At 37.1% G+C, this 21,167-nt stretch overlaps 1 protein-coding gene across 1 annotated transcript in view; it reads right to left on the bottom strand.

Moving 5' to 3' along the window:
- Nucleotides 1–21,167, bottom strand: part of LOC131198791 (macrophage mannose receptor 1-like) — a 52,790-nt gene that overhangs the window by 12,345 nt on the left and 19,278 nt on the right. Inside the window, exons 10-21 of the mRNA XM_058183839.1 lie at nucleotides 20,754–20,869; nucleotides 19,021–19,169; nucleotides 18,715–18,914; nucleotides 17,005–17,123; nucleotides 16,409–16,487; nucleotides 12,721–12,859; nucleotides 12,027–12,065; nucleotides 11,012–11,181; nucleotides 10,270–10,337; nucleotides 8,602–8,702; nucleotides 4,041–4,183; nucleotides 2,138–2,252 (exon numbers count right to left, since the gene is read on the bottom strand). Of these exons, the coding sequence (XP_058039822.1) occupies nucleotides 2,138–2,252; nucleotides 4,041–4,183; nucleotides 8,602–8,702; nucleotides 10,270–10,337; nucleotides 11,012–11,181; nucleotides 12,027–12,065; nucleotides 12,721–12,859; nucleotides 16,409–16,487; nucleotides 17,005–17,123; nucleotides 18,715–18,914; nucleotides 19,021–19,169; nucleotides 20,754–20,869 (1,438 nt within the window). The remainder of the gene's footprint in view (nucleotides 1–2,137; nucleotides 2,253–4,040; nucleotides 4,184–8,601; nucleotides 8,703–10,269; nucleotides 10,338–11,011; nucleotides 11,182–12,026; nucleotides 12,066–12,720; nucleotides 12,860–16,408; nucleotides 16,488–17,004; nucleotides 17,124–18,714; nucleotides 18,915–19,020; nucleotides 19,170–20,753; nucleotides 20,870–21,167) is intronic.

The following is a 21,167-nucleotide window of genomic DNA, read 5'->3' on the forward strand; positions in this document are numbered from 1 at the left end:
GAGGGATGTTTGGAAACTAAAACAGTATTTGCTGTGTGAGCAACAAGGAAGGAAACAGCAAGGATCCTGGATGTGGCTTAGCTCAACTGTTCTAAAGCTGAATGCTGTGCTAATCTCTGAAACTAAAACTGAAATTCATCTCCTCTGCTTGTGTTTTGCTTGTATTTACTACCATGTTGAAAAACCTGCTTTTGGTATTGTATATTTACTTCATGTGTAATATTACATATACAGAGAAGTTTCTTGTGGTCTGCCAGCAGCCTGTGGAGCTGGCAGTGGAGTCGGACAGTGAGGAGGCTGGGGAGGACAATGGGCCAGTCCTGGAGTCAGGGGAAGGCCTGGACGAGGGCTCTACGTCGGAGGCAGAGATGAGGCCATGGCCATCTGGAAGCGATGCGTGGACTCCAGAGTCTCCAGAGGCGGATAGCAGAGAGGCAGAGGAACAGGAGGAGCCTGTTCCTAGTGCATGCATGCAAAGAGCTGCCAGAAGGCAAGCACAGGTAAAGCAAAAAGGGCGACTCAGGAGTAAGGCCAGGAGATGATTGGTCCCTCCCAGAAGACTTAAAAGAGCAGTAGCAGCTTTTGGGATCTTTGTAGGAAAGAAACATTACTACATTTTGTTTCTTGTCAGCGTCTCTTGCTTCTGAACTTCATGAGTTCTTGCCAAGAAAAGCGTTTGGCAGGGTGCCAAAGAAGACAAAGGTTGGTTATAAAGCCGAAGGACTGTTTATGAAGAATTTGTTTTGGGATTAATTTGGACTGTTTGAATAAAATATGCTTGTTTAAGACTGATTGTGTCTGGTAATAACTACTTGGGCCTAGGTCACAACAAAGTTATTGAATCCTGCTGAATCAGTTATTTGTGTGTGCTTTCTGGATGTGATTGCTGCTGCAAACTCTGACAGTCCTTGCAGCAAATAGCGAACAGCCAGATCAGCTTCAGCACTTTACTGTAGCCTGATTTAGCATGAGCAGCTATTGGCAGGTGGATCAGTCTCCCAGAATACCCACAATCAGTTGTTCCAGGCTGCAGGGATTGCCACAGATCATTGCCTCCTCTGTGACTTGCATTTTTGGCTTCATTAGGTGTATAAGACGCACCCAAATTTTCACCCTCTTTTAGGGGGAAAAAGTACATCTTATACTCTGAAAAATACAGTAAGTGCTGCCCCAAAAATGAATATTTTATCAAACTCTGCTTTGAAACAATCCAGTTACACATTTGTAACTGCTTTAAACTCATACTTAACTCATATATTATTACCGATGCACACTTTTTATATTATTGTAAAATTACTTTGAAATCTTATTGCCTTTATATTTTCAGCATGGCAACCTTTGAATTGGAAATGAGATAAGAAGGGAATGAAGCCAGGGAGAATGAGCATATCCTAAGGATTCTGGCAACATTTTTGTATCAAGATTTGAAAAGCATCTAGAAGCTCCAGTTGGTTCAGAATGCAGCAACTCACATTGTTTTGAGAGGCCTTAGTATGCACATGTGTCACCTCTCCTTTGGGAACCTCACCAGTTGCTGATTTGCTTCTGGATATAATTCAATGTTCTGGTTATCACCCTTAAAGCTCTTCATGGCTTGGAACTAGGTTATCTGAGGGACTGTCTCTTGCCAGTCACATCCACACAACTCATTAGAGGGGGGAGGTATTGTGCAGGTCCCATCCCCTAAGCAGATACATCTGGTGAGACCCAGAAGAAGGGCCTTCTACATGGTAGCTCCTTCCCTCGGGACTCTTTCTTGAGGCCCTGAATATGAGGTTTTTCTGGGATGAACTCCATCCCAGAGTGGGATGGAGTTCATTAGATGGCTCATTTGAGTGTGTGTTGTCACTGAGGGTGGGTGGGTGGGGTAATTATTTTATTTTATTATTACTTTATTATTTTTAGTTTTTCTACATTGTGTTTTTATTGTCTATAAACTACCTAGAGTAATTGTAAGCAAATAGGTAGCTATATAAATTTAAGTAATTAAGTAAGCAAGTAAGTAATAAATATCTTTCACCTTTTTCCAAGTGGCAAAAGATTATATATGCTGGAGTTAGAAAGAAGATTGGGCATAGAATTTTTTATAATTAAAGTAAGAAATGGATTTTAAATTGGTTTTAAGAAGTGATTGTACCTTGAACAGCTTTGTCTGGTATACTAGCCAGGTTTCCTCCTAGGTACCTGCAGTGATCACGTGCATCGCTCCAGTTTTTCTTTTCCTCTTCTATGAAGCCAAACATTTGGAAGCACTAGAAGGATAAGAAGGGATTAATTAATCCCTTGGTTAATTAATTAATTAATTAATCAATTGATCAATCAATCAAAGCAGGATTAATTAAATAAAAGAATAGAAACGACCAACATAAAATCATCAATCATGAAATAAAATCATAATTTTTTAGCAGAACTTATTAAGTAATTCTGTTCTAATAAAATTAAATACTCCACTTTTTTGGGGGAAAAATATAAGCAATAATAAAAGTTAACATTTTTTCTTGGTTATATGCATCCTTATCTATTCTTTGTGATGTAATTGACTTCTTAATATTTTTATATTAATGATAGTTATACAGCCAAGTTTGTAGCTGCCATCCTAGTTTTGATAATACCCAGGAGAGAGGGATTGATGAAAAAAGAAAGTGCCCAAGTCTTTCAAAATTTTGGTGGCCTGCCTTGGAGATACCATTCAAGGATACAAGACTTTTCAAATGACATTACTTATGGATATGTCCCCCAACATTGTAACTTACAGCAAGACCTTGACACACTATATAATCTGTCGCATAGTCACTGTTCAAAGTTATGAGAGGCCCACAAAAAGGTAATTATGATTCAGATTCAATGTTTCGATGGATGTCTCCCTCCCATAGTCATGTGTTCAGATTTTGGGCATTTGGTAATGAGTCCACACTTACAGACATTTGCAGTGTTCCACAGTTACAAGGCCAAAATGTATTACTTTTTTTTTTTTTTTTTGCTGAAAACTGAAGTTTATTTCTGTTTTCCATGAAAAAATTGCCCATTGCAGACAGTGGGTTTATTTAATGACAATGGCATTTGCTTAATGATAGCTACATTCACTTTACAACTGTCACATTTACTAAACAATTTCTGCATTAAAAAAGTTGTAAAATCAAGTTGATCACATGATAACCTGCTTAATGATCAGCACTACTTATGACAGTAATTCCTTTTATAGTTGTAGATTGAGGACTATATTATAACATTATATATTATTATTATATTATATAAATAATATAATAAATATTAATAAAGGGAAAACATTTAAAATTCCATTTACATTCATGGAAGCAAAAGTAAAAATGGCATTTACCTGAAATGTTAAATCTATTTCTAAGAATCATGACATGTTTTTTTACTGGTAACATACATATTTTTCACTTTTACTGTTACAGATATTTCTGTTTTGTGGCACAGTTACTCTGTTCAAATATTGTACCTAATACAATAGACGTAATGTAGGACATGAAGATATTTTTCCCTGGATTACGTGTGTTCACTGAGAGGTCTGAAAAGAACATTGGCTACCTGTGGCAAAATTCATGTATTTTGAATACATACAGGTATTCCTCAACTTGCAACAGTTCATTTAAAGACTGTTCAAAGTTACAACAGTACTGAAAAAATAACTTACAATATGACCATTTTTCATTCTTATGACCATTGCAGCATCCCCATGGTCACAAGATTTATATTTGGATGCTTGGCAACTAACTCAACTAACTCAACGAACTGTGATGTCCTTTTGCGACCTTCTGACAAGCAAAGTCAATGGGGAAACCAGATTCATTTAACAATTGTGTTACTAATTTAAGAACTGTAGTGATTCACTTAACAAATGTGGTAAGAAAAGTCATAAAATGGGGCAAAACTCACTTTAACAAAGTTTTCACTTAGCAACATACATTTTGGGCTGAATTGTGCTTGTAAGTTGAGGACCACCTGTATTGCCTCTAAGATATTTGAATAAGGAAAGGATCCTTTCTCAATATATTTACAATTGCTATATTAGTTACCTTGTCATTAAACCAAAGCCAGCCTTCACTGCACCCTTTTGGAGTTGCAGGTAATGTGGGCGCTGCAGTTGAACGAACAGAGCTATTGTGTCTCTCACAGATGAAGCTTTTCTCAGCACCACAATTTATATCATTCCATACACCTGGTCAAAGAAATTATATTGTCATCTGGGAAGATTAAATTATTCTTAAAATAAATAGCAACAGCTCATATATAATAACATATCATATATAATAACATATCATATTATCTATCTATCTATCTATCTATCTATCTATCTATCTATCTATCTGTTTTCTGAGGTTTTCGCGGGTGTTTGTATGTAGGTCTTTGGTTATTCGAGTTTTCTCCCATGTAAAATTGGAAGTGTCTTGGCGACATTGACAAACGAGTCCCTAACACGAGGAATGACAGCAGACCCACACTCACGAGGTCCACACAGGATGTCACCACCACACATCCACCCAGAAAGCAGAACCAAACCCACACTGATGATGAAGCACGACCAAGGACCAGAAGCCAGACTGCAGCTGCAACATTAGCCATTTCAATCCCCTCCAATCCATACATGCAGCAGACTGACACCCACTATGAAGATGTAGCACGACCACGACCTCAAATCCAAACAACAGCAATGCAGCTCACCAGCTCAAATCCCCCTGCAACTCAGACTAATCTGAGCACAAACAAGCCCCCACCCAAACAGGACACACCCCCAGCCAATCAAAGCACAGCCAAGCTCCCACTCAATCAGTTCAAACCCCCACTAGTAGTTAAAAAGGAAGAAACAGCTGCAATCACACATTGCTCCCAGAAGACCCGTTCCAGTCCGGCTTCCGACCCGGATACAGCACGGAGACAGCTTTGGTCGCATTGGTGGATGATCTCTGGAGGGCCAGGGACAGGGGTTATTCCTCTGCCCTGGTCCTATTAGACATCTCAGCGGCGTTCGATACCATCGACCATGGTATCTTGCTGCGCCGGTTGGGGGGATTGGGAGTGGGAGGCACCGTATATCGGTGGTTCTCCTCCTATCTCTCCGACCGGACGCAGACGGTGTTGACGGGGGGGCAGAGGTCGACCGCGAGGTGCCTCACTTGTGGGGTCCCTCAGGGGTCGATTCTCTCGCCCCTGCTGTTCAACATCTACATGAAGCCGTTGGGTGAGATCATCAGTGGTTTCGGGGTGAGATACCAGCAGTACGCTGATGACACCCAGCTGTACTTTTCCACCCCGGGCCACCCCAATGAAGTTGTTGAAGTGCTGTCCCGGTGTTTGGAAGCCGTACGGGTCTGGATGGGGAGAAACAGGCTCAAGCTTAATCCCTCCAAGACGGAGTGGCTGTGGATGCCGGCATCCCGATTCAGTCAGCTGCAGCCGCAGCTGGCTGTCGGAGGCGAGTTATTGGCCCCAAAGGATAGGGTGCGCAACTTAGGTGTCCTCCTGGATGATCGGCTGTCGTTTGAAGATCATTTGACGGCCGTCTCCAGGAGGGCCTTCCACCAGGTTCGCCTGGTTCGGCAGTTGCGCCCCTTCCTTGATCGGGATGCCTTATGCACAGTCACTCATGCGCTCGTTACCTCTCGCTTGGATTACTGTAATGCTCTCTACATGGGGCTCCCCTTGAAGTGCACTCGGAGGCTTCAGTTAGTCCAGAATGCAGCTGCGCGGGTGATAGAGGGAGCTACGCGTAGCTCCCATGTAACACCGCTCCTGCGCAGACTGCACTGGCTGCCTGTGGCCTTTCGAGTGCACTTTAAGATGTTGGTTACGACCTTTAAAGTGCTCCATGGCTTAGGGCCTGGGTACTTACGGGAAGTGGAAGGGGAAGGGGAAGGGCCTTCTCTGTGGGGGCTCCCACACTCTGGAACGAGCTTCCCCCGGGTTTACGTCAAATACCTGACCTTCGGACATTCCGTCGCAAACTGAAGACACATCTCTTTACTCGCGCGGGGCTGGCTTAAATTGGATTTTTAATGTGAAATTTTATTAATTTTTTAAATGGGGTTTTTAGTTTACGGTAATTTTAATTTCAGGCTAATTTTAAATAAGTTTTTTAAATGGTATTTTAACCTGTATATTTGTATTGTTGGTTTTATCTTGCCTGTACACCGCCCTGAGTCCTTCAGGAGAAGGGCGGTATAAAAATCAAATAAATAAATAAATAAAATAAATAAAGCACGAAGCTGAAGCCTGAAGATGACGAATGAGACTTCGTCGAAACGTTGCCAAGACACTTCCAATTTTACATGGGAGAAAACCCGAATAACCAAAGACCTACATATATATATGTAACCTCAGAAAACATATATATAATAATATATATATTATATATTATATTATATTATATATATATATATATATATATAATATTATATATATAATATATATATAATAACATATCATATATAATAACATATAATAATATATCATAACAAGTGGTCAAAATTGGCAATGCTCTATCAAATCCTGTTCCTGTCAAGAGTGGTGTTCCTCAAGGCAGCGTTCTTGGGCCAATACTCTTCATACTATACATAAATGATCTTTGTGACCATATCTCAAGTAATTGTGTTCTTTTTGCTGACGATGTCAAACTATTTAACACCACAGACAATACATTTACCATTCAAAAAGACCTTGATCATCTAACCGCTTGGTCCAAAACTTGGCAACTCCAAATCTCAAGCAGCTAATGCTCAGTCTTACATATTGGAAAAAAGAACCCAAACACTAAGTACATACTTGATGGACATTACCTTGCAGATGACGCCCTGTTAAAGACTTGGAGTTTTCATATCAAATGATCTAAGTGCCAAAGCCCACTGCAACTACATAGCAAAAAAGGCTCTAAGAGTTGTAAACCTAATCTTGCGTAGCTTCTTTTCCAAAAACACTACGCTACTAACCAGAGCATATAAAACATTTGCTAGACCAATTCTTGAATACAGCTCGACTGTCTGGAACCCTCACCACATATTTGACATCAATACAATTGAGCGTGTTCAGAAATATTTTACAAGAAGAGTTCTTCATTCCTCTGAAAACAACAAAATACCTTATCCCACTAGACTTGAAATCCTAGACTTAGAAAACTTGGAACTTCGTCGCCTTCGACAAGACCTAAGTTTAACTCATAGAATCATCTATTGTAATGTCCTTCCTGTTAAAGACTACTTCAGCTTTAATTGCAATAATACAAGAACAACCAATAACTTAATGTTAACCGCTTTAATCTAGATTGCAGAAAATATGACTTCTGTAACAGAATCATCAGTGCTGGGAACACTTTACTGACTCTGTGGTCTCTTCCCATAATTCCAAAAGCTTTAACCAAAAACTTTCTACTATTGACCTCACCCCATTCCTAAGAGGACCATAAGGGGCATGCATAAGAGCACAAACGTGCCTACTGTTCCTGTCCTATTGTTTTTCTTTTTCTCCTTCATATATATATATATATATATTTATATATATATATAAATATAAATATAAATATAAATATATATATGCTTATTCCTCCTAATATTTACTCTTACATATGTTTATACACTATATAATCTTTTCTGTATGATACTTATATATATTGTTGTGACAAAATAAATAAATAAATAAATAAATGTTGCAATTGAAATAATGAGGATGAGAACAATAATGGAAAGTGCAACAGTACATACTGGAATCCTACGGTATTTGTGATACAATAGAAGCAGTTCTCACTTATTGACCACTCATTCAGGAACCAATTAAAATTGCAATGATGTTAAAAAAGATTTAGGACCAGTCATCAAAGTGACAGCCATTGCCACATCTCTATGATTATATGGTTGTGATGCAGGGACAGGGTAGTTGACATATGTTTAAGTCTGTTTCAATGTCCCATGGTCACTTGATTGTCATTTATGACCTTCACAACCAGCGTTCAACAAGCAAAATCAATGAGAAAGATGGCAGAAACCTGCAAGTCACACACATGATATCATGTTTAATGACTGTAGGCAATTTCATGAACAAGTGCAGCTGGAACCACTATGGTAAGTCAGGTGCAGCCATTTGTGTTTCATCTTATAATTGTGTGGTTTAGTGATGGACTTGCCAGTTCCAGATGTGGACAGTAAGTGAGGACTTGTTTCTTATTTTTGTAGTCTGTATATTAATAATTCCAAAATATGGTTCTATAGAAGAGATAGATGATTGTCTATCTATTTTGGAATGCAATTGCCTTAATCCCTGACCATTAACAAGACTAGTTGAAGTTTATGAGAATTGCAAATTGGAAATTGGTTTTCCCTGGGATAGTATAATACAGTAACTAAGTGAAATAGGGTTGGATCTATGGATAAAACTTTAAATTTTTGTTGGAGAATATTCTACAATATTATAAAGAATTTTGTTAATACATCATAATGCTAAACATGCTAATTAGAGTTATAAAATAATAGTTTTCCAATATATTAATGATAGGATCTATGATAATGTTAGCTCAAATTAAACAATGCTGTGCCTTATCCTGAACATATACATACAGAGAACGGTTAAAACGTGAAGTTTTTATTTACTTGCCTAAATAATAATACATAAGTACACAGTTTTCATCATCATTTGCAAAGTTGGGTTCACCGGGGGCCCAGGCTTCATATGTTACTGGAGTACCATCCATCCAGCTGAAGAAAAATAATTGTCATTCATCTACAATGCATGAATTTATTAAACTTACTTTTTCTTTTATGCCTTATTAGCCAAAGAGATAGCAGGATGGCGGGGTGGGAAGGTTAGCTGTTGAATAGCTGCAAAATATTGGCCTGAAATTATTTTGGACCATTTTAAGCTTTGGAAAAGTCTGTTTCAATTCTGAAACTTCAACATCCAAGCAAAACCATTTCCGAATCACAACACTTATGAAATGGTTTGCACAGTGATAAAACATTTCTGTTGAGGTCCAGATAGTTGTTCTGAATGCACAACAACTGTTGAAAGCTTGAGAAGGGTGTTGCGAAGAAAATTAAATTTCAAATGGTTTATATACCTCCATTATTCAATCTCTACATTATTTAAAAACAATATAATCCCACCAAACAAAAGTAACTGAAATAATGCAAGCAACCCAGGACCAGTCTTGCTGGCTTCCCCACTTCTTTTCTTGTGGAAAGCCTTGAGAAAGGTGTGGCTGATACATGCCAGCTGCTATCCAAATTTTGTTCACGCAACCATGGCCAGAACTTTGAGGACCTGTTGAGAGTCTCTTCACTCAGTAGCACCCTAACTTTAAACAGTCATTGAATGAAGGGTCGATATTATAAAAGTATACCAGATTGTCAATTATCTAGATTTAAAAAAAAGAGAAAGAAATTCTGGAACTCTAATACAGGTAGTCCTTGACTTATAACAATTCATTTAGTGACCATTCAAAGTTACAGCAGTATTAAAAAGTGATTTATGACTATTTTTTACATCTAAGACCATTGCACCATCCCCATGGTCACATGGTCAAAATTCAGATGCTTGATAACTGACTCATATTTGGGATAGCTGCAGTTTCCTAGTTTCATGTGGGATCACCTTTTGTGACTTTCTGACTAGCAAAGTCAACAGGGAAGTCTTATTCACTTAACAACCATGTTATTAACTTAACAACAGCAGTGATTTACTTAACAAATGAGTTAAGATAAGTGGTAAAAGGAGGCAAAATTCACTTAACAACTGTCTTGCTTAGCAACAGAAATTTTTGGCTCAATCGTGATTGTACCCTAATAATGTTCAAAAGGTTGAAATATCACATGGCAACATTCATTGTTGCATAGAGTTAAATGTCTGTGTTTGGGTTTTTTACTATCAAATCTCTAATGGCATGTTGGGGGCTTGAGAGAGATTCACAGCTTGCCTACTTGCACATTCCTTGGTGAACTGCTTCCTTGCTGGCTCAAAGATGGCAATTAGTAAAAACTGAAGAAGTGCTTATTTTAAGACGCAGAATGATAAATTGTGCTCCAAAGTGAAAATATTGCAATAAAAGCTGATTTTTTTTAAAAAAAAATCTTATTGCTTTCCCTTTCAGTAAATCTTCTTAAAAAAAAAAGCCCTATCAAAATCTTGGCAAAGGTTTTGCCAAGAGCTTAATAAAATCTTTCTTATTTATATTTATTCAAGCTTATTATTAAAAATAATTTAAAAACAGAATTACATTGCACACTGCAGAGTTTTGTTAAAGTTTTATATATGTTGTTTACCTACCCAAATTTTTTGTCAAGACCCAAGGTTAAACCAATGTAAGTACCATAATAACTTCCATGATGGTAGATCTAATACATAAAAGAAAGAATAGGAAATAAGAATAATTATTTACTGCTTTAATATAAAGTAATAGTGATTTGCAAATCATTTTGAATGGAAGCAGCTAAACATAAACTAAATCACATAATTTTGAAATATGTTCTGCTTTTTAACATTGTAGTACTTTTGAATATTAATTTGAGTAAAAAGGGGGCATGTAAATTATTGTGTTTTTTAAATAAATTTTTTCCAACTAAGTTGAATGCATTAAACTTCCATTGATGTTAATTTAATGGGCCTCATCTTAATATATATTTCATCCAAGAGTTAAAAAGAAATTCTTGAGTTTTTGAAAACTTCTGGCTCTCACATAACACACACGTGTATTATACATTTACACACTAGGGGTGAAATCCAGCAGGTTCTGACAGGTTCTGGAAAACCGGTAGCGGAAGTTTTGAGCAATTCGGAGAACCAGTAGCAGAAATTTTGAGTAGTTCAGAGACCTGGCAAATACCACCTCTGGCTGGTCCCAGAGTGGGGAGGAAATGGTGATTTTGCAGTATCCTTCCCTGCCACGCCCACCAAGCCACACCCACAGAACCAGTAGTAAAAAAATTTGGATTTTACCACTGACACACACACACGTACATTTTCTTAAACCCCTTATTTTGAATAAGTAATTTTTGCATATATTTCTTACATATTTCCACAAAAAAATATTTTCTTCTTTACTGTCAATGGTGGTAAGATCACCATGATGTTGTTTGCAGAATTTCCGGGCTTTTTCTGCAGGCATTGTTTTTTTACTGAAATAATACTCATTGTTTCCATATGCAATCCAGCCATCTTCAATTTTTATATAAGAATTTTCTGCAAAAGAAATAGAAGAAATGACTTATATGTCTAGGATTCTTTTGTATCCATTCTACAAAATCACAAAACAAACAGAGAAACTTGAAGATTATGTGCTGTCCTTTGGGGCAAAGTTCTTCCTTCCAAGATCTTCTGAATATCAATAAGCACACGCAAAAGACACATTCATGTAATAGCTGGCAAAATGACCTCAACTGAGTGCTTTCAATAACTGGAAGAAGCTTCTATGCAAATGTTCCAGAATACCCAAAAGTGTCTTGTGGGACAAAGCAGTGTAAAGTGAAGTAATGAGAGGGCCATTTTAATTTGCTTTCAGAACTAGCTGAAAGAGAGAGAAATGGGTTGTTGCCTTATGCAACTATTTAGCTCATGTGATTCAATCAAATCATTATCAAATGCAACCACTTCATCAAGGCTTTGCATATTTGGGAATGTTTTCTAAACTTGTCGAATGATTTCTTATGGATATGAAAAGTGCCCTACTTTTTAGTAACTCCTCTTTTATATAACCATATCTAATATGGTTATATTTCTATGTATGCTTGGGAAACTCCCTCAATTAATGTCTATAAAGAGAACTATGGCACCTTCCTTTCACTTAAAGAAACTCACAATGTCTGTAGTTTACACTATGCAGAGCCAACGTCTGGCTTTCTTCAGTGCTCTGAGAAATTGGTCTGTTTACCAACTCAACCATCACACATCACATTTTAGGAATGCTCCTTTTTTTCATACAGCCAAATTTAGCTCAAAGCGGTCTGATTCAAATCAAACTAAAATGCAATGCACAGCCATAGCTTCTAGTAAATACTACATTTTTGACATTAAATTGCCCAACATACCAAAGTTGTCGACTGGTTGGTCTGTTGGTATGGTTAAACCTGCAAAATTAAACACTTTAATTACAAGAAATTCAAACCATTCTTATCACATTAGTCCATTTTTCAAAAGGCAATCCACAAAAACTGAAATGTTGTACTTACTTAATGCATTTCTACATTTACAAGGAAATAAAATCATAGAAATCTAGACTCCAGCTTTGCCCAAAACCCAAATGGCCAATTTTGAAAGAGGTATAAAGCCCTGGCCCTTCACTAATGCCTTTGGCAAGGAAGAGTAAGATCTCTCACTTCATTGCACTTGCCATCTTTTATCTTTTTATTGGTTTTACTGTAATATCTTTGATTCTTATGAGCCCAGAGTGATTGAAAGTCAGACAGTGTATAAGTTTAATAAATTATTAATATTATTGCTATTATTATTACAGAATAATTTTTGTCATCAATAATGCCATCAGTGTACTAAATTCTTGGGCATCATATAGATATATTTGACATTCTATTGTGTTACTTAAGTCGTATATACAAATATAAAATCTGCAGTAAAAGTGAAATTGTATTTAAGACTCCCAAATTTCTCCCTCAAAAGAAAGGGGACCATCACCTAAATGCTAAAAAGACCAAGTTTACAGTTGTACAATGAATAAATCTCTATTGTCTGTACTAATACACTATATGAGAATGAAAAACATATTACCTCTTTTAATTTGACAGATCCAATATCGTAACAGCCCGCATCTGTCTCCAGACCAAAATCTAGTATTTCCCCATATTGCTTTGCATCTTTCATCATTTTCACTTTCTGAAAACCAACTTAACATTGGTTCATAGTTTACCTACGGTAAAATTAAAATGTATTTACCTATTTACTTTCTAAAGCCATAAATTTTAATATTTGGAAAATATTAGCAAAATTTTACCAATATGATTTTGAGTACTAAAATTGAAGAAGAAGAAGCTAACCTGTACTTCCATATTAGCCTGATTCACTGATCTAGTGTATTTATATACAACTTCACATATTTTAACACAAAATATGGTGTAACTCTAAAAAATATTTGTAACTTTTATAAGATATCTTTATGGCTTTGTTCTTATATTGTTCCAGAAGTCCTGGAATAGGAATCATAGTATGCTTATGAAATGTTGTTGGTTGCATCTTGAAGGTAGGATAGAACAAGGAGAGAGGACAAGGGTTTGAGGATAGGACAAGAATCAATAGGGGAAGCTTCTGTATAGTCCTTAAAAGCAGCCCCGTGTACAGCACATTTCAGCAGTCCAAATAAGAAAACAAGATAGGTGTGACTTGGATAGTGTCCCACATTCTAAGAAAGGCTGTAAATGGCACAATAGATGAAGTTGTGCAAAAGTCCCTCCTCATCATAATTGCAGCATGATTCCTCAGAGGAGCATGATTCCATCCATAATTAGAGATGGAATCTCCCTGCAGTCAGTTAGCTTCTTAACTCCAAACTGCCTCAACTTGCTGGGATTAAGATCCCTAAGGTTTTATCTAAGTATTCTCAATTTTAACTGTTGTTATGTTTATCTTTTTACCATTATGTAAGTCACTCAGAGTAGTCTTATGGATACAATGAGCAGCATATAAATTAAATAAATTAATAAATTAAAATGTTTATCCCCTCCAGAACCTAGAAAACACCAGACATCAGGAAAAGGGGCTCGAATGAATCACTGGTTCATTCAATGGCTGATATATATATATATATATATATATATCCCTCATTGATCATATTTAACCTCATGTCAATGAATCATATTCCCAACCAGTTTTAGGTAGAGGCTAAATAAAAATGATGGACCAGTACACATGCCTTGCACTGGTCCATCATTTGGAAAGGGTATCAAGTTCTGAGACAAACCATAATCTATGGCTTAGAAATTGACAGCTGTGCCAACTGAAATCCCTCCTTCAGAAAAAAGGATCATGACAATAGAGTGTTCCTCTTTCCCAGTTCATGGAGTTGATCCAGAAGGATACTATGGTTGATGGTAATGAAAAGCCACTGAGAAGTCAAGTAATATCAACAAGGGTGCAATCCTCTGTCATGACCCTGTCAAAAATTTGCTATAAGTATGACCTGTGTGTCTCCACTTCCAAACTTAAAGATATAGTTCCATGCAGTGGTACTATTCAGCTGGTTCTATTCGGTTCAGGCAAACCGGTAGCGGCGGCTGCTAGAGGCTTTTCCCACCCACAATGATGGATGTCATCACGTTCCATTTTTGATGCTTTGCTCATGTGCAGAAGGCTCTGCTCATGTGCAGAAGTGCACAAGTGTGCGCAAGCACACTCATATTTGTGAATCGGTAGCAAAGGTAAATGAATACCGCCACTGGTACCATGTAATTAACTTCTTCCAGAGTTCTCTACTAGACAGCAAAGAACTAACAAAATAAAGTTGGATATAGGACAACAATTGTCTAATATCTTCGGATCAAACTATTCTTCTGCAAAGAACACACTTCTTCAAGGCATGTGCATTGGTCCATCATACAAGAGTGCATTCATCACTCCCCCTACACTGAATCCTTGTCACTTTTCTTTTGTCCTCCATAGTGATAGAGATTTTTCTTCTAGGAGGGAAAAGGAACAAGATGAGTGAAATCTAGTACTTAGAAACATTGCTTGCCATTCACTCCTTCCTCCCCAAAGCGGATCCATCTTTCTTGCATTGGTCGTCTTTCTGAGTCACCACCACAGTGATGGACTTCCACCTATCTCCTTGATCTATCTAGATCTTTTTTACTCTTCAATTGCTTTGGAGGTTTTCAGTCTTTTTTCCAGGGTTTCAGTCATCATCATGATACTTGGTCAACCACCATACTGTCTGCTTTTGCTAGGGATGCTTTGAAAACTATCTTCTTAATCTGGCAATAGCATCATCAATATCAAATGGCTCCAATAGGCCCAATAGCAGCAACAGCAGTATTCACAAACATACAACATAAACTACCATGATGACTTGTATTCCACCTTACCATCCCCCAATTGCACTTTTATGACCATTGGGAATACATGATTGGACATCCAGCTCAAAGTTGTAGGCATTTGAAAATACTCAACATAATACTTAGGAAAAGGACCACTCAGCTATTCTTAATTAAATGGAGGTCCTCTCACATTAGCAAAAATGGATACAGAAAAAAATAGCAGGATGTGAGATGAAAGATTTCAAGTAGTTTGTAAGTTCTGTAAGAACAATGCAATCAAACCTTTTTTCAATAGCAGCCTGAAGTAAGTCCATACAAACTCAAAATAACCTGAAGCAAGTCACATAGCAACATCGTGTTATATTAAGATTTTAATACTTGGTTTAACTGTTAATTAAGATAAAGGTTCCCCTTGCACATATATGCTAGTCATTCCTGACTCTAGGGAGTGATGCTCCTCTCCGTTTCAAAGCCGAAAAGCCAGCGCTGTCCGAAGATGTCTCCGTGGTCATGTGGCTGACCTGACTAAATGCCAAAGGCGCTCGGAATGCTGTTACTTTCCCACCAAAGTTTGGTCCCTATTTTTTCTACTTGCATTTTTAACATTCTTTTGAACTGCTAGGTTGGGACAAGTAACGGGAATTCACCCTGTTACGTGGCACTAGGGATTCAACCACTGAACTGCTGACCTTTCGATCAACAAGCTCAGCATCTTAGCCACTGAGCCATCGCATCTCTAACTGTTAACTAAAATACTGTTATATTTATTTATTTTGTAACAACATCATATAAAAAGATTATATAGTATATAAACATATATATGAGTAAATATTAGGAGGTATAAGCATATATATATATATATATAGGAAGAAGAAAAGAAAAACAATAGGACAGGAACCACATCTCTGACATCAATACAATTGAACGAGTCCAGAAATATTTTACAAGAAGAGTTCTCCATTCCTCTGAAAACAACAAAATACCTTATCCCACTAGAGTTGAAATCCTAGGCTTAGAAAACGTGGAACTCCGTTGCCTTCAACAAGACCTAAGTTTAACTCATAGAATCATCTATTGTAATGTCCTTCCTATTAAAGACTACTTCAGCTTTAATTGCAATAATACAAGAGCAACCAACAGATTTAAAGTCAATGTTAACTGCTTTAATCTAGATTGCAGAAAATACGACTTCTGTAACAGAATCATCAGTGCTGGAATACTTTACCTGACTCTGTGGTCTCTTCCCATAATCCTAAAAGCTTTAACCAAAAACTTTCTACTATTGACCTCACCCCATTCCTAAGAGGACCATAAGGGGCGTGCATGAAAATCTCTACAAAAAAATTACTAATACTTGCATTCGATTAAATATTAAGAATACCAGCAATTCCAGTTAATATCTGTGTTTTGCACATTAATTATATACTTACAGGAGACCCATCAGTCCAAGTGTATCCTGGGCTAGAATCCACAATTCTTAAACCAATCCAACTCCATTGATATTGTAGTCTAAAATGTAATAATTAGCAAGTATATTAAAATATAATTTATGTATATCTCTTGCTTAAATACAACACTGAAATTTTCTTTCTATGTTTTTTTCACATACAGAACATAAGCAAATGAATAGCCCCAAGAAATATCCAAAATCTCAAATATGGCCTTTACAGCTGAAATATACCCATTTGAATGGAAATAGGATAATCTAAAAGCCATGTTACTTTGATGATAATTATAACTGAATCTATATTTTTGACCATTCATTATTATTTCTGTTGTAACCACTTAAGGATTTTTTTTAAAAAAAATAGTGATACCTACTGATTATTGACATAAATTGAATCTCTAATTCTGAGGGCCCTGAGAGAAAACTTAACTATACGCAAAGTACTTCAGAATGAATATATGTAGGATTATGAGGTTTACACTAGTTATATATTCCATGATAATGAATTCAGTGCTCCAATAAACCCTTTGCCAAGTGTTTCTGCTTTGACATATAAAAAATAAATTTTATTATACTCACAGTTTGTTTAATAACTGAAACTCATGTCTATTATGAAAAGAAGCCAGGTCTCCTCCAATTGATTTACAAAAGGCATGTGCCTCAAACCAAGTTTTTTCATTTTTCTTCTCTGTATATGCCTAAATGCATATAAATACACCTCATTACAAATGAACATTAACCCTGCAGTTGTCTATTTCCCTTCTTGGCTCATATTTGATTATTGTTTCAATTAACTATCCAAATTTTGCTGTTTGATACATTCATTCTTTACATTTTTTAAGCAATAAATACCTATTCATCATCATCATCATCATCACCATCACCATCATCATCATCATCATCTTTTAACAACCCCATAATCCCTTGTGGGGTGGAGTCTGGGCAACTGAATGGAGCTAAGTGTTTACTGGCCAGATGCCCTTCCTGTCACCAATGCAGAGTTCTGTTCAGCAGATACATTCTCATTGGGCCCAGAGAGAGAAATATCTGCTTCTACCTAGGATCGAACTCACAGCCTCCTGATTGTGAGGTGAGAGCTCTACCTCTAGACCACTACACGACTCCTAACAGAATACTTATTGATGTTAAAGAGAAAATGGGAGACATTAAAGAGAGAGGGTTTTTTTGCTGCTGCCATAAATAGAGCTATGCAAATTGGATGTAAAAGAACACTTGCTGGATTTTCTACACATATTCCCCCCTCTCCTTTCCATGCAGGATGATGATAATGATAATAATGCTTATTTAGACATGAGATGATTTAGACATGTGTCTAAAATACAGTTTAGGCAGCCAGTTTGGTGTAGTGATTAAGGCATCAGGCTAGAAATTTAGAGATAGTGAGTTCTAATCTCGCTTTAGACATTAAAGCCAGCAGGATAACTTTGGACCTCTCAGTCCTAGGAAGAAGGAAATGACAAACTATTAATCAAAAAATTTTGCCAAATTAATTGAAGGAATTTATCCAGGCAGACTCTGATAAACAAACACAATTGAATGGTAGAAAAAAGTTATCACAAATCCACACAAATGAAGTTGTAAAGAGTTAAAAATATATGAAGCATTAATTGCAACAAAAATGCCAACTTGTAACATTTCTATTAGGGCCATAACTGTCTTAGGTTAATTCAATAATAATAGTCATCATCTTGATTGGATTGCTTAAACCAGGATTTCTTGGGACATAATAACCCAAAGTGTCTCAAGGCAATTTATGGGGATTTCAGAGAGAGGGCCAAAGATATCCTGGCTGCAAAGGAATGTGACCAGTTTCCATGTTCTCTATGGTTCCATCCTTGTTCTTTCAGTCACTCTATTTCCTTTTCAGAGGAGGGTTAATCATGACTGAAGGGTACCAAATTCACCCTGGAAGGCACAGGAGGAGAGGCTGGGATGCCAGCTCCTATTCAGTGTCTGCCTCTTGACCTGACCTGTCTCAAAGGGCTGAATCTGTTGAGCAAGCAAATAGCAATAGCACTTAGACTTATATACCGCTTCATAGTACTTTACAGCCGTCTCTAAGTGGTTTACAGTATGAGCATATTGCCCCCAACAATCTGGGTCCTCATTTTATCAATCTCGGAAGGATGGAAGGCTGAGTCAACCTTGAGCCTGGTGGCAGTTGATCTGCCAAATTGCTGGCAGTCAGTGATCAGCAGAGGTAGCCTGCAATACTGCATTCTAACCACTGCGCCATCGCGGCTCCAACTCCGAAACGGGCTGACCCACCTTGAAGCAGACATTCCTGGTTGGACTTGCTGTCCATCCTTCAGGACATGGGGGAGGGGGTGTTGGTCCTGGAATTGTAGGAAGCATTACCCCTTCAGCCAAATGCTTACAAAGGAAGGGGGCTCTCTCCTCACAATTGACAACATCCCATAGTCCAGCAGCATTTCCTGTTCTCATGGCAACGCAGCCGGGATTTGGGCCTGGTAGAATGGAAGATCAGAGTCAGATTTAATGCATCTTCTTGGACAAGCTAAACAGGATAAAAGCTTTCCTGCCAGAGTGTATTTGCTCTGACAGACTCCATACCAGGCATTTTTGCATTCCAATGAGTGAATTGAATGGGATCTCCATTGGTCCAGTTGAAAGTCCCTGGGTTCGCTACATCTGAAAGGCCAATCCAGAAATATTTTTCAGGACGGTGTCCAATTTGGCTAGTCAGGAAGGCCTGCTCAAATCTGTGGTAAAAATAATTCAAATCAGGATGGTCTCTGATTTTCTTTATTTCCAGATTCTGCAGAGGATTAATCTTAGGTCCAATTTACACTTTTACTAGTCAATCCACCTCAAAGGATTGTTGTTGGGAAAGTAGGAGGCAGGAATATTTGGTACATTTCTATATATTAAAAAGGTAGGATAAAATTATCACTATCATCATTCTCTCAGATCTGAAAGTACAGATTTACAGATTCCTGATCAGAGCTAAGGAGTCTGTTCCCATAACATACATTAAGGTTAGCAGGACTGGAGTTGAATCTTTTTTACAGCAAAGACTACAGGTCAGAATTTTCTTGAAGATTTAGGATAAGGACAGGCCTCCATCTTACTGAGGTCTCTTAGTAAATGGTGCCTGAGGCAACCATCTCCAACCATGGCCATTGGTAGAACCTGCCCAATTCCTGCTACAAATAAAAAGCCTCATTCCTATACACTCTGAAGCACCCTTTGGAACCTGGAAAAACTGAAGAGCTGAATTAACTTTAAAATATATTCTGGAAAACATTTATTTTGAAATATTCATTAATCACAACAGTAATCAGTAATCCATATAAAACTCAGGGAAGTAAAGCAAGCTTTAGATGATATGTCAAATGAACTCATGTAAAATTAATATGAAAAATTAGGCATAATTCAGAAAAATGAATAATTCACAAACATCAGGATAAAATAATAAACAATCAATTTAGAATAAAGGAACAAAATTTGTGAAAACATTTTCCATGGCTAGATTTTTTTTTTCATATGTGTCACTAGGTATACTTTAATGTAAATTAGTTTAAAAAGCAGATAAACAGATAAACTGTTTTCTTTCCTAAGTGAAGTGAGAAAAAAGTGACCAATCCTCTTCAAATAGGCAAAGGTAAAGGTAAAGGTTCTCCTTGCACATATGTACTAGTCATTTCCGACTCTAGGGGGCGGTGCTCATCTCCGTTTCAAAGCTGAAGAGACAGTACTGTCCGAAGACATCTCTGTGGTCATGTGGCTGGCATGACTAAATGCCAAAGGTGCACGGAACTCTGCAAATAGTTGGCCAATTAACTTGAGCTCATTCGTAAAGATGATAAATAGAGAGAGAGATAAAGGAATAGCTAGATAGAGATGATAGATAAATAGAGAGAGAGATAAAGGAATAGCTAGATAGAGATGGACGGCTAGGGCCGTGGATAGCTCAGGCTGGTAAAAGCCTGTTATTAAGAACACAAAGCCTGCAATTACTGCAGGTTCAAGCCCGGCCCAGGGTTGACTCAGCCTTCCATCCTTTATAAGGTAGGTAAAATGAGGACCCAGATTGTTGGGGGGGCAATAAGTTGACTTTGTAAAAATATACAAATAGAATGAGACTATTGCCTTATACACTGTAAGCCGCCCTGAGTCTTCGGAGAAGGGCGGGGTATAAATGTAAACAAAAAAAAATATATAAAAATAAAAGATAGATAGATAGATGATAGATAGATAGATAGATAGATAGATAGATAGATAGATAGATAGATAGATAGATAGATATAATGAATATTTTTTTCTGTCCCTTTCAACATATTTACCTATTCTCCACAGAGATCAGAAATCCTTGGTTTGTTTTACAAGATGTCTTTGCTTCTGAAAATGTTCCAAGTGTCTTTCCAATTAAGTAACAATAGAAACCATATCTTTTCCAGCCCTGTAAACATAGCATACATACACACAGAATAATATTAGCCTAAATTTATTTATTTATTTTACACTTTCATCTTGCCCAAACCAAAGATTCTCAGATTCACCAAGTTATCTTGATCAAAGAGTGAGTATTAATTATTTTAAATTCATATTTTATGTGGTATATAATGATAGTCTCAGAATCTAAAAGATGTTGTGAAATCAATAAATGTTGATAGATATAAATTCATAGAATTCAAATACTGTGTCAACAGCTTCAGATTTGTTTAATTTTGTAAGAACATTTCTGAAATTTGGAATAT

The sequence above is a fragment of the Ahaetulla prasina genome, chromosome 4, assembly GCF_028640845.1.
Source record: "Ahaetulla prasina isolate Xishuangbanna chromosome 4, ASM2864084v1, whole genome shotgun sequence".
NCBI lineage: Eukaryota > Metazoa > Chordata > Lepidosauria > Squamata > Colubridae > Ahaetulla > Ahaetulla prasina.